This window comes from Anomaloglossus baeobatrachus, chromosome 5 (genome assembly GCF_048569485.1).
Source record: "Anomaloglossus baeobatrachus isolate aAnoBae1 chromosome 5, aAnoBae1.hap1, whole genome shotgun sequence".
NCBI lineage: Eukaryota > Metazoa > Chordata > Amphibia > Anura > Aromobatidae > Anomaloglossus > Anomaloglossus baeobatrachus.
In genome coordinates, this window is record NC_134357.1 from 74,363,048 (window position 1) to 74,377,552 (window position 14,505).

General features: G+C 48.4%; 1 protein-coding gene across 2 annotated transcripts in view; it reads left to right on the forward strand.

Annotated features, from left to right (window-relative positions):
* The window catches only part of PDZD7 (PDZ domain containing 7), a 133,776-nt gene that overhangs the window by 99,562 nt on the left and 19,709 nt on the right, over nt 1–14,505 (forward strand). For both annotated transcript variants that reach the window (XM_075352312.1, XM_075352313.1), the window contains one exon: nt 2,228–2,851. In XM_075352312.1, coding sequence (XP_075208427.1) covers nt 2,228–2,851 — 624 coding nt within the window. The remainder of the gene's footprint in view (nt 1–2,227; nt 2,852–14,505) is intronic.

Below are 14,505 nucleotides of genomic sequence, written 5' to 3' on the forward strand. Positions count from 1 at the left end.
TGTGAATTAATATAGTTATAATTCCCAACATTTTACAGCATACAATCAATAGTTCTTATGTAGACGGCATGTTGGCTCAGTGGTTAGCACAGTTGCTTTGTAGCACTGAGGTCATGGCTTCATATCCCACCAAGAAGAAATCGGCAAGGAGTTTGTATGTTTCTTTGTGGGTTTCTTCAAACACTCAAAAAACATACTGATAAAGAATTTAGATTGTGAAGCCCAATGGAGACAGTGATGATGAAGTGTGCAAGGTGCTGTGGAATATGATAGTGACTCGCCCACCCCAGGGCTATGGGACACCCGGTGCAGGGCCGACAGGCAGTGAAAGAAACAGGCACAAACAGTATTCTCTTTACCTTCTCCTCTTTTACTTGGCAAACGGTTAGTCCTGGGAGACCGTCACAGGTGGTAGAGGGCTCCGGCCGGCCTGGAAGTAACTGAGGTATCTTTTTGGTCAGATGAGTATGAGGCCTACTCCTGTTCTTTCCTTACTGTTATAGGACCCTGCTCTCTGGATTGGCAATGGCCCTCTTGCTGCTGGGACCTGTGGTTCGTCCCTTTTTCTGTGTGGTAGGCTGCGCAGGCCCTCTCTGGTGCTTCTCTGCTGGAGTCCACACCGGGCCCTTGGGATGCAGCTGTACCTTCAGATTGCTTCTGGGCCAGGGGGCTTGCAGCTCTCCTGCCCTCCAGATTCGGCTACCAGGGAAGGATTTTACACCCTGGCAACCACAGACTCCGATGTCCGAGTCTCTTCTGTGCCTCTCTGCTCCTCCTGCTTCACTGGGCCAAGCTACTCCAGCTCCAGGCCCCAGTCCGCAGGACAGCACTACTCTGCGTCTGCTTTCTCTGCTTTCTCTCTACAGACTCAACACTAACCCCTCCCTCAGGTCAGACTTAAGGAATGCTCCCTGGAACTCCAGGTTCAGAGCTCCCCCTGCTGGCCTGAGGGAGAAACTGCGTTGGATGTTAAACTTACTGGCCAATAGACCTCCCAATTACCTCCAGGCTCAGCATTAACCCTTTGGAGGGGCAATGCTGTTGTGGCGACCAGGTCCTGGGGCGCCACAAAAGCGCTATATAAGTAAACTAAATAAATGTGTTCAAATTAGTGCTTGAGCTACAGACATATATTCATTATAGTTTCCTTGAATCCATGTGTCACACACGGAGTTTTACACAAAATTCTCCAAATGCAGATCTGACACTCCGCCCAGTGGTTTCTCCGGTGTCTGGGATCAACACAGGCAGACTCGGGCGTCAACCTGCTGTGTGTTGATTCATAGGCAGGCTAGCAAGTTAATCTCTGCTAGTCTGCTTGCTCCTTTAATCCCACGTTGTGGGGAGACCTATCACATCTGCTCCCCTCCTATTTACACATACCAGCTATAATATATTCTATGTTGGTCTGTGAGGTGTGGTGTCCCACACTCTCTCTGGTGAAAGTTGTGTTTAGTAGTGCTTTTTGCTTGGTGCGGTTGTGGAGTTTACACCTTTTTTGTACTTTCTCCCTGCTCTTGTTTTCTTCCTGAATCCCTTATTGTCTTATCCTGCGTGTGTGCATACTGTGTGACAGAGTTTTGTTTTTTCCCTTGTGTGTCTTTTTCTGTAGTTTAAACACACTCCTGTCCCTCCCTGGGGGAAGGCTAATTAGAGAAGGACTGTTCAGAAACAGGGACAGAAAGGACACTCAGGCGTTTCCACCATTAGGAGCATCCCTGAGAAAAGAGATGGCATGGGGCCCCCTAGCTTGAGGGACAGCTTAGGGTCCCCGGTTCCCCGCTATCCCAAAGTCTTCATGGAATCCATAAAAAAATTTCAGTCTTTCTGTAATTTTTTTAGTCATTTGTCTAGACAAAAGAAGTTATTAGGTGGGCCATTTAACACTATCTACTGTCCCTATTACTAGAAAACTGAGATTACTTTCCAGAAATCTCAAAAAATGTCTGCCAAAATGATGATACCTCTAGAAATCTCTCAAAAAGTGAACCTCTTTGAGAAGACCATGTCTTATAAAAATCACTGTTTTTGTGACAGATTTTCCCTGTCTGTTATGAGTCCTCTAATTTGAGATGACGACTCTCCTGAAGGTCCATTTTTCATGGGGCAGCTATCTCAAAATAATTTATTGTATATTAACAGATGTTTTTATATAAATATTATACACCTTTAAAACTGCCTTTTTAGGAAATCTATGTAGTAATTGACTTATTTGTTTACATCTCAGATCACAGAGGAGCCTTCCAGCTTAAGCCAGTAGACGATCTAATGATGCACAATGATAAAACGCTGATAGGGGAAATGGACAGGTTACAGGTTTCGGATTCCACAAGTATAAAGCGGACGCAAAAAAACTTTACCCCACTTGAAGATGTGCCAGTCGATACATATGATGCCCAAAACATAACTTTTAGTAAGTCTTCCTCTAGACCTGCAAGGCCAAATTGGCTTCTTGCAGAACCCACAAAGTCATCTTCTGATTTGTCTCAAACGTCCTCATCTCTGTCCAGTGATAACAAGTCTTTGTCAATGAGGAGTAGAAAAGATCAAAAAGACTCAAGTGAAAACTCAAGGACATCAAGGACTACCCGCAGCAGATCCAGAGAAAAAAAAGACAATGCTTATTCTGTGCTCAACAAACCCAAGAAATCCAGGCCAATCTTATCTCAGATATTTGGTGGTGTTTCCCTGAGTCCTTCAAATCTTGATATCAAGCTGAAACCTGTGAAATTAGAGATGGAGACCAGTCGTGTAGAAGGTGATCTGGTGTCACAAAATGGCTTTGGTGAAGAGAAAGAAGAGGAGTATGAGCTTGTGACTGTGATGGTCTCCAAGATGAAACAATCTTTGGGTAAGTCCATGTCGATGACCTTCCCTAACAGTGAATACGATTTTCTGGTTTATTTTAAAGAGTAACCATCATTTTATTCGTTCCCTGTGACACAATTGTAGTGCCCCACGGGGCAGGTGTTTTAACCTACTTGTTGCCGGGTCAGGGGTGCAGATCCGTTGCCCCAAGCCGTACAGAATGGAGGGGTGGAGGGTGGTAGGGAGGCAGGACGGAGGATGGGGGTAGTAGTGATGGTTAGGAAAGTCTATTAAATGATCTTGACGCCACCTGTGGTACGTGGCCAGGGATGGAGGCCGCCGCTGCAGGGTGTCTCACCGGGGCAGATGTTGGGTGCAGCCGGGATGGTGTTGCTCCCCACAGGCAGAGCGGGATTACCCTGGGGATAATGGCGGGGGTAGTGGTAGTCCCCCTTGGCGCCACAGCACTGGGCAACAGCGCTGGTGAAGGAGAGGCAGGAGCTGCAGTTCCAAGTCTTTTTACTCACAGGTAGTTCAGGTGCTGCCCCAGACTACCGATCTCTGCCACGATGGGCTCCAGCTGATCCTGGATAGTCGGCGGTCACCGCCAGTGCCCGTCAAAGTCTTTTAGTGAAGTGTCCCTCGGTTGCTGTCCGGAACCCAGGCTAAGCCTCCTGTTCCAAGCCACAGGCCCACGAAGAGAGAGAAACACTAACTCCAGTTGTCAGTGCTAGATGTTATCCCAAGCCTTATCCAGGAAGGTTCTCCTCTAAGTGTGATGGTTGATGGTTGCGCCTACTTCTATCCCATGTGGTGCCCACGCCCAGTGGTTGTCCTAGAGACTAGGAAAGCCCCATGCTTCATGATGGCTAAATCCCCTGTCTGCCCTAGTCCAACTCCCTGTGAGTAAGCACCTTGCTGTTGTTTTTGTGTGTTTTGTGAAAGCACCAGCAGGTTAATCCTGACCCAGTATAGATATTACCCCTGTAAAGTGGCGTAATACCCTGTGGCGCCTGAAGCCCAGGGGCGCCACATTCCCCAGTGGCAAATGGCGGCACTCCGGGGCCGCAACATTTTACAGGAATCATCGAATTTTTGTTATGCATTAAGCCAAACAACATTTCTTCCCTTTTTGGGAGACACAGCAAATAAAATATTTCAAACATTTCAACTGTTTCAGACAGGTCAGCAGGTTATATCAACTTTTCAAAGTGCAGTATAGTAAAACAACATTAACTTTAACTTTTTTTTTGCAAGAAAACATTTACTATTATTCTTTCTTTTCTGCTGCTGGTGGAGATGGCTGTACTAGGGAACCGGTCCTGGCTACCTGGTTCTGGACACTCATGGGACAGTCACTTGCAGAATGTCCCGCTTTACCGCAACGGCGACAGATGGGCTGCCCGTCGGCAGTATACCGGTCAGGAACTTGGGACAATGGGTCCTTGCCACGTCGTCGCCGGGGAAGGTCATCAGCACTGGAGGCCAGCTCCATGGTTTCACCTGCTGGGACTGCACTGCTTTGGTCAAAGTAGCCATGCCTTGAATCAGTTCCAGGATCTGGAGCCGCAGTCAAAATAAGCTGTACAGTCTATCCTTGGAGTCACTTAGGTATGCGATTCTCCTCAGTGGACATGTTACTTGTGGTCTTTGCTTTCTGACTGGCTCTGCAGCAGAACTCCGGTTTGCGCCTTTTGCTGCAGGTTCCGCCCACAAAGACATGCCCTCTCTGTTTCCGCTGTTTGCAGTAATGGCGTCTGATTTTGTTAATACGCCACACACAGTTAATAAACAGAAAGTTCAATTGGTGCACAGTACCCGGTTATTGCGGGCACGAAATCTGTTTGTGACGCCAAATGTAGTGCCCCACGGGGCAGGTTTTTTAACCTACTCGTTGCTGGGCTGGGGGTGCAGATCTTCTGCATCATTACGGGGTGGCCTGGCCCAGTTCCGTTGACCTGAGGAGTACAGAATGGAGGGCTGGAGGGTGGTAGGGAAGCAGGATGGAGGATGGGGGTAGTAGTGACGGTTAGGAAAGTCTATTAAATGATCGTGACCCCACCTGTGGTATGCGGCCATGGATGGGGGCCGCCGCTGCAGTGTCTCTAACTGGGGCAGAAGTTAGGTGCAGCCGGGATGGTGTTGCTCCCCGGGGAGCATGTCGGGGGTGGTGGTAGTACCTGTTGGCGCCGCAGTGCTGGGTGACGGTGCCAGTAGAGGCAGAGGCTGCGGTTCCAAGTTTATTACTCACAGGTAGTCCAGGTGCTGCCCCAGAGTACCGATCTATGCCACGATGGGCTCCAACCGATCCCGGATAGTCGGCGGTCACCGCCAGTGCCCGTGAAAGTTTTTTGTTTTTTTTTTAAATCAGATCTTTTTTTATTAAATCATTAGGGATCGATACAGAGAGTATTTCACTTTTCATATAACTGATAACAATAAACAACAGATAAACACACGTGGTTTATAAATCAGGTTCTTTCTCTGCATGTATGTAAATATAGTAATAGAGTTCTCAAATCATAATTATATTATATAGCTTGAGCCTACAAACCTCGTGGCTCTACAAATAAACAAAACTTAAATTATGCAATAATGCTTCAGACTAACAGGAACACCTCCTCCATCAGCCGTGTCGCTCCACATCATATTGCTATACTCTCCCGCCCCTCCCTCTCCGTGCAGTCATCAATGAAACCTTTCCAGTCCTCTCTCACCTCTTCATTCAAAGTCCACTTCGCCACAGAAAAGACTAGTTTTAATTCCCTTCCTCACACATGCCATCACTGCAGGCACATCAGTAACCGGTCCAGCATTGCATCCCGAACCAGTGCACTAGAGGGTAGGCCCGGCAACTCCATCCATGGCCGCCAAATGTTGTAAAACTTTTTCAATGTTTTTCTTTTAAATAAACTCCCCTTTCCAATCTTATGACGTTATTTAATTTGTTTTTGAGCTCTGATAATGTTGGTGGTAGAGGGTCTAACCAGTAATATGCAAGTAGCTTTCTTGCTTGGTACAAGATACGGGCTATTCCCAGAGCTGTTGGAGAATCCGGGTCCACTTCTCCTTCCCACAGACTCAACAGGCACAGGCGGGGCGACGGTTGTATTGTGATATGATATATTTGATCTATAAGTCCCAGGGTTTGTTTCCAGAAATCACCAATGTGTCCACACTCCCACATAACATGCATCAAATGGGCATCATCCTGTCCACACCTAACACACTGTGTGTTTGGTCTGAGTCCCATCTTAAATAGTAGACTGGGAGTTTTATATACCCTGTGGATGATATATATTTGAGACAGCTTTTGGCACTCCGATACCGCCAGTTTAGGAACTTGTTCCAATATATCAGACCACTGGCCTTCCGTCAGGGGACCGACGTCTCGTTCCCATTTGCTTTTAACAATCAATGGATGTGTTTCCAGATGGGCAGGTAGTAATTTTTTATATAATTCCGAAATAAGACCCTTAGAGGACTCAGATGTAAGCAGCCTATGTAATATTTGATTATGTGTCATTGTTACCGGGTTTGTCCTCCCCTGTCTTTCCAGTGCGTGTCTCAGCTGCAAATACTGATAAAAGAAGACATGCGGAAGGTGAAACTCCGTTCTCAGTTGTTCAAAGCTTTTAAGAGTATTATTTTGTAGTACTTGTGACACTAAATGGATCCCTTTATCCTCCCATCCTCTGAACCCTACTAATTTTTTAATTTCTGGCAAGTCGGGGTTCTGCCACAGTGGCCAGAGCTCTGTAGGTCCGTTTATCCCCAAAAGAGACTTACCCCTGTCCCACACCCGGAATATCATAGCCAGTGTGGGATATCGTGCCCCATTTATCTGTCTTTGTCCCACATCCAACCGGCAACCTGGGTACTTCCATACTGATCCCTCTCTCACTATATCACCACTGGTATCATACCCTCCTTCTTTGCCCCAACCCCTCAGATGTTGCATCTGGGAGGCTATATAGTATATATATGGGTTTGGTACCGCCAGTCCTCCCTCCTCCTTTCCCCGCTGTAGCACTTCCAGTCGAATCCTAGCTTGTTTTTTCTTCCAAATATGTTCCCGGAATATTGTATTAATTTTTACAAAAAATTCCCTACATATCCACACTGGAGAATTATGTATAAGATATAGTAATTGTGGCATCATTACCATTTTAATTAAATTGGATCTGCCGATATTTGATAGCGGCACCAGGTATGCACTTTTGCTCTGAATCGCTGTAACAGGGGTTCCAGATTTAGGGCCTGGAAATCCTTCGGGATTGGGCTGACAATTACTCCCAGATATTTAAACTCCTGGACCACAGGAACTGGAATCTGTAAGTCCGAAAAATCCCCCGGAAGGGGGTCCAACGGCATTAAAGCCGACTTGGACCAGTTGATTCGTAGACCAGACCTCTGCCCAAATTCCCGAATGATATTCATTGCCGGCAAAATCGAGGAACGTACCCTGTCTAAATATAAGAGTAGATCGTCTGCGTATAATGGTATCTTTTGTTCCACGGCTCCACACCGAAATCCCTCTACCTCCCTGGATTTCCGTATTGCCACTGCCAACGGCTCCACTGCAGTCGAGAATAGCAAGGGTGAAAGCGGGCACCCCTGTCTAGTACCTCTTCCAAGAGGAAAAGACTCGGAGACCCTGCCATTAACCCTAACCTTCGCCACCGGTGAGTCATATAGCAGTTTTACCCAATTTATGAATCTATGTCCAAAGCCCATTTTCCGAAGTACAGCCCACATATATTCCCATTCAAGGCTATCGAACGCCTTAGCAGCATCTAAAGACAAAATTGCCCTTTCCCCCGGTTCCTCAGAACTATGTTGAATTCCCAAATATAATTTCCTGAGATTCATAGATGTGGCTCTGCATGGAATGAATCCTGTCTGATCACTCTGCACTATAGATGAGATGACTCGGGACATCCTATTGGCGAGCACCTTGGCCAGCAATTTAATGTCTGTTTGTAGGAGAGAGATTGGGCGATACGAATCCGGGATCTCTGGATCTTTTCCGGGTTTTAATATTAAGACTATTAAGGCTTCCCTCATAGAGGGTGGGAGGACCCTCTGCCTTTCAGATTCTTCAAATACCTTAAGTAGTTTGGGTAGCAGTAAGGGTGCATACATTTTATAAAACTCTCCAGGCAGGCCATCTGTTCCCGGAGCTTTTTCATTTTGTGTCTGGCCAAGCGCTTCCTCCAGTTCTTCCAATGAGATGTCCCGGTCCAGCAATTCCCTGTTTACATCACTCAGTGTAGGAAGAGAGAGAGCATCCAAATACTGCTCAATCTCAGTCCCCGTGAGGTCACAGTCTGATGTGTATAGCCGCATATAATACCTCTTTATTTCTCTTATTATATCCTCGCTTTCTGTTACAAAGTCACCTGATTCCGTCTTTAACCTATTTATATAAGAAGATACTTCCTGTGCTCTAATGACTGTGGCCAGTAGGTGCCCCACGCCCTCCCCCGCTATAAAATAATTTTGTTTAAGGAAATAGCGTTTATTTTCTGCCACCGACATGAGATTTTCTTTGAGTGACATCTGTGCCTTCTCTAGAGTGTTTTTAGTTTCTACTGTCGGGTTGAGCACCACCGCAGCCTCCGCATCAGATACCTCCTGAATCAGACTCTGGGTGTAACATTTGGTTTGATTTTTGCGTATGCATATTTCTCTAATATATATGCCCCTTACCACAGCTTTCATAGAGTCCCAAACTATGTGTGGTGGTGCAGAGCACTCATTAAGATGAAAATATTCCAGAATGTTATCATATAAAGATCCCCCAATAAGCTGGATCCAGAAGGGATTAAGTTTCCAGATAGGCCTGGGCAGAGCGAGGGGGTTTCCCCATGCAAGCGTAACATGTAATGGTGAGTGATCAGATACACTTCTAGGTAGGTAGGCCACCTTTTGTGTATATGAGGCCATAAGTGCGTTTCCAATAGCCAAGTCTATCCGTGACATGGTGTGGTGGGAGCTAGAGTAACAGGAGAATTGTTTGGTTGTGGGGTGTTGGGCACACCAAAGATCTACAAAACCCAGCTCTGTTAGCATTCTAGCAAATGAAGTCAGGGCGGCGTTCTCCGATATGTTTCCCGAGTGTAATTTATCTAGATAGGGATGTAAGTAATTATTAAAATCCCCTATCAGAAGCGTCGGCGCAGATGGAAGGGAATCTAAAATAGACAATATCCTTTTTACCGGTTCGACTGAATATGGTGGAGGGATATATATCGCAACCAGAAAAAATTGTATACCATACAGCGTACAAAGCAAACAGACAAATCTGCCCCCCGGGTCAATCACTGATCTGGTACATGAGAACGGGATGGATTTGTGCACCAACACACTCACACCCCGTGCATAGGTCGAGTATGTGGAATGATATTCATGCGCGATCCATCCCCTCCTCAGCCAATGAACAGTATCCCTGACCATATCGGTCTCGGATAGACATAAAATAGCCGGGAAAAGTTTCTGTAGGTGAGTAAATATAGCACATCTTTTGTTTGCATCTCCGAGCCCTCTAACATTCCACGCTACAATATTTAAGGATGTCGCCATAAGCGTAGACTAAGATATGATCCGGACGGATACTTCATACCTGCAGGAGAGAGGCGTTCTCCACTGATTCTCAAAAACATTAGGTTGAGCAACACGACTGAGGCACACCACGCTTCCCAAACAGATTGCATCATACAACAGTAAACAAGAAAAACAAGGAGAAAGATAGGGCTCTGCACACCAGTGCGCAGTGCCCCTGCCCTCAAAATCAAGGGTATCTTACACATTTCTCCCAAATAGAGAGAATCAGGGCTAAAAACACGCCCCAAGTCAATGCAGGGAGGGGGGTCCACAACTCGCTAGTGCAGCGTGTGTCCACAATGAACCGGCCGTCTCCCGTCCTGGATCCTAGATGAATTTAACTGTAATGAGCTCACCAGCATAGCGTCCCAAACAAAAACAACGCCTGGCGGCAGAAAGGGAAATCTCAGGTATTCTTCCTCCTCAGGGACCTCTCATTGATATCCAGCCAAGACAGCGCCGCCCCAGCCGTATCAAAAAATTGAGTCTCTCCGTTCGCAGTAATGCGCAGCTTAGCAGGGTACATCATGGAGTATGGCACTTGTAGGTTGCGCAGGCGTTTTTTGGTCTCAATAAATTGCGCTCTTTTACGTTGCACTTCCATGGAGAAATCAGGAAATATTGATATCTTCCTCCCATTAATTGCAAGTTCTTTGATATCTCTGGCTCTGCGCAGGATAGTGTCCCTATCTTTATAGTGCAGTAGTTTAATCAGAATAGGACGTGGGGGTGCTCCCGGCTGTGGGGCACGCGCAGGGACCCTGTGCGCCCTTTCAATGGTGAAGAAAGGGGACAGTATGTCTTTTCCCATGGTATCTTTAAGCCATTTTTCAAAGAAATTCAATGGGTCATTGCCGTCCATCCTCTCTGGGACCCCCACCAGTCTCAAATTACTTCTGCGGGAGCGGTTCTCCAAATCATCCACCTTGTTTAGCAGTGTGGAAATATTTTGCGTGGCCTTTCCCAGCTCTCGTGACATTGGTGGTAATTTATCCTCTGTTGTACTCACTCGTTCCTCCAGCTCCCCCATTCTGACAGTCACCCCCTGCAGCTCACGTTTAATACAAGCCATATCTGAGGTGACTGTTCCCATCTGGCTGCTTAGGGTGGCCGATGTGGTGTTGCAAGAGTTAATTGCTGCCAGAATGTCTCTCAGTATGGCCTCAGTGAAGATAGGTGTTGTTTGCTCCACATCTCGCCCTCCTCCCTCTGCCAGTGCAGGCCTCCGTGTCTGCATATCTTGGTGCTGCTGAACATGCAAGGCCCAGGGTACTCACAGTCTCGCCGTCGGGTATGTTTTCTCCCTGCTCCAGGGCCCGTTCAGCGCTGCCATCGGGTGCCTCGTTGGAGGTAGGCTCTGTGCCAGGGGCCACTCTGGCGAACTGCTCCAGCCTGCCTGCTACTCCCACTGCTCCACCGCGGGATGGTGTGGACGCCGGCGGCGCCATAATGGATTCTTCACAGGCGCGCTCCTGCGCGTCTCTGTCCTTTTTATTGCTGCTGCGGGTCGGCATATCCTGGCGGTGCTCGCTTCCCCGGGTGTTATAAGTAGTCTTGCAGCCCTCCAGGGTCGGTAGTGCCTGTCAGCAAGGCCGGTGTGCAGGATGATTCAGGATCCAGGCAGGAGCTCACCCACGCTGCGTCCTCTCTACATGAGGTCCAGGCCATGCCCCACCCATGAAAGTCTTTTAGTGAAGTGTCCCTCGGTTGCTGTCCGGAACCCAGGCTGAGCCTCCTGCTCCAAGCCACAGGACCACGAAGAGAGAGAAACACTAACTCCAGTTGTCAGTGCTAGATGTTATCCCAAGCTGTGCCTAGGAAGGTTCTCTAAGTATGATGGTGCACCTACTTCTACCCCATGTGGTGCCCGCCCCCAGTGGTTGTCCTAGAGACTGGGAAAGTCCCATGCTTCGTGACGGCTAACTCCCCTGTCTGCTCTAGTCCAACTCCCTGTAAGCACCTTGCTGTTGTTTGTGTGTGTGTTTTGTGAAGGCACTGACAGGTTAAGCCCCTCCTGACCAGGGATAGATATTACCCCTGAAAAGTAGTGTAATACCCTGTGGCGCCTGAAGCCCAGGGGCGCCACACAATCATACCTTGACAACCAGAGGCCTGACAAAGGGCTTCCTCACCACCATCTTTGTCCTCATCTGAAGCTGAGATATATACTGAGCTTCAAAGCAGACCAAGATTTTCTTATTAAACTATAGTACTATGATATGGAACAGTTCTTAGTGATTAGAGCTTCTTTTTTTTAACAGAGGTATCAGCTTAGCTGTTATGAGAACGGGTTGTCACCTGAGAATAGCAATACAACATTATAAATTTATACAACACGATATTTGGTCCCCACATTCTTCTTTCTTATATCCTGGCTCCTGTGTGGTACCTCAATGTCTCTGTCTGCAGTATCAAAGATCAACACCTCCTCTGGTCCCACCTCCAGTGGTTCCTGAACTTGCGTGGTGAATCGTTCTCCCTGTTTCTGTTGCGGGCAGAGGAGGGGACGCTGCGCTCTCCCACTGCTCGGGTCCGGCTGCCGCTGCTGCTGCGGCCTCTGCTGCTTGGTGGCTCAAGCGATGGGCCGGATCCCGGGGACTCGAGCGGCGCTCCTCGCCCGTGAGTGAAAAGGGGATTGGTTTTGGGGATTTATTGTCCGTGACGCCACCCGCGGTTGTGGTGATTGTGTGGACACCACCACTGCTCTGTATGGGGATCCCGGGAGCGGTGACAGGGAGCAGCTTTGTTGTTATTCCTCCCCTCCGTGGGTAGGGGGTTGGTTGTCCCGGGGCCCGGTGATGGGGTAGGGATGGATGGCAGGCCGGGTGCGGGGCCTGGTGAGGTGCAGGGTCGCGGGGGCAGCGCTGTGCCGTACGGCACGGTGGTACTCACTCAGCCTGAGACGTTGACACAGTTCTCGGTAAAACACACGGCTGGAAAGACGGTTCCCACGGATGGCTGCTGTTGCTTTTCCCCGGTAGTTGGCGGTGACGGTCTCTCTCCCTGCACCTAGTGTAATGTTGGTAGCGATGGGTTCCCACCGGTAACCCACTCCCCGACTTGGATATGGGCCGGAGGAGCCCCTCTTTGCCCGCAGGCGCTGGCCCTGAGAAACTGGTGCCTTGGCGGTGGCGGTGTCTCTCTCCTACGGTTGGACTGTTGCCTTCAATCGGGACTTAGTTGTTGGGAGACCCGGAGGTCCCCTTCACTGACGGATTTGGCAAATTCACGGCGACTCCTAGCCTTGCCGGGATCCGAAAGGCCCCTGCCAATGGTGCTGGCTTCTCCTTGTATACCGGTCCGGTACCGCCGGGCCACCACCCGTCCACGGTCCTTTCGGCAACCTCCGATCAGCCTCTCCTGCAGACGGTCACCACCGTCTGCTAAACTTGCTGTCTCAGTCCGGGGCACACACCCGGACTAACTTCAGGCTTCCAAACTGTCACTTTTTCTCTTTCCACTTCAACTCCTCTCACTTGCTCCTCTACCACTCTCCTCCTAAACTCATCTCTAACTGCCTGGTTTTCCCGCCTCCAGGACTGTGAACTCCTCGGTGGGCGGAGCCAATCGCCTGGCCCACCCCCTGATGTGGACATCAGCCCCTGGAGGAAGGCAACAAGGATTTCTGGTGTAGCTTTGGTGTACCTATCCGGGGTGTAGGGTGTGGTGATGTCATTACCTGTGACCCCTGGCTTGCCCAGGGCGTCACAATTCCGTCACAATAATTGGGTATCAGATTAATTCATCTCTGTTCTCCCTTTTTACTGTGCCTTCTGGCGCACACTACAGATCTGCCTCCATACTACCTAAATTTCTCTTCTGTTCCACGGCCTTTTACACTTTTAACCATTCATTGATGGGGTTGTCCATTCACAGCTTATTGATGGCCTATCAGAAGGTCATCCTACACCAATTACAGTGCAGTTGTGGCAATCGATTTACTGCAATCCACAAAACTTATAAAAATTAAGGCTATACAACCTCCAAATAAAATATAGTGTGTGAAGCATCATAGACAATCTTTGGAGATTGCTAATGTAACGTGGCCGTGGGCAGTAGTCGTGTATGAATGTACTCGTCCCCTGCCCCCCACCACGCTACTTGAAAATAGGGGTCCTGGCTAGATGTGAGTTGGTGGTAATCGTTACATGGGCGATACGCCTCCCCAGACTGAGTGTGCCATTGGATATGGATCAAGATGGTTTACACAAATGTAAAAACACCAAAGTCCAAAAATATATCTTTTATTGAACTTGATAACAACTATATACATCAGATAGTAGGCATGATGCTTCATGTACTATTCACTTGCTGTAAGCAGACACGGGCACGTCTCAGTTACATCAAACAACTGTTCCTTTTCCTTTCACTTCATATATTCTCACAACAGTCCAGTCAACAATTCTGGGAGACTTGGTCTTCCCCTGTGAGGGCCGCATGGATCGTGATGTAACGCTACTACCACCCACAGCTAGGATCAGCTTCCAATTAACGTATGAGGCCTCCCCTAGAGAGGTCACTTCGGTACAAATCCTCACTGCTACTAACAAAGTTCACTCTTGAAGGGTCACATATTCTTAGCTGTGTTGCACTCTCAGCTCCCCTTGGGGGAATTCATGTCCCAATATAGCGACCATAACTTCCTTCCACAATTCAAAATGGAGATCCTTTTCTCTGTAGTCAACTGCTTACCAGCGTCCTGCTGATACAATTCCTTCTCTATAGCATTACATTAGTCTCCTAGTTCACCTAAGTCTCTTTCTGTATTGTTTATGACGCACCCACGGGGCCTGGAGTTTTACTCGTCACTGGGCCGGTGGTGTCAGTTTGGGATGTCACACTAGCCTGGCCCTGTGGTCCTGTCGGTGTCAATAAAAGATGAAGGGGTTGGGGATGTTAGGAGTAGTTGTCTCATGATGCCACCTGTGGTGTGCGGGTATGAGGGAAGCCGCCGCTGCAGAAGGTCTCTCTTCTGGGGTGGATGATAACGCAGCTCGGGTGTTGCAGCTCTCCACAGGTAGAGCTTGGCCCCAGTGAGGATGATGGTGGTAATAGTCTATGGCGCCGGAGCGCGGGGTGATGGCGCTGGAA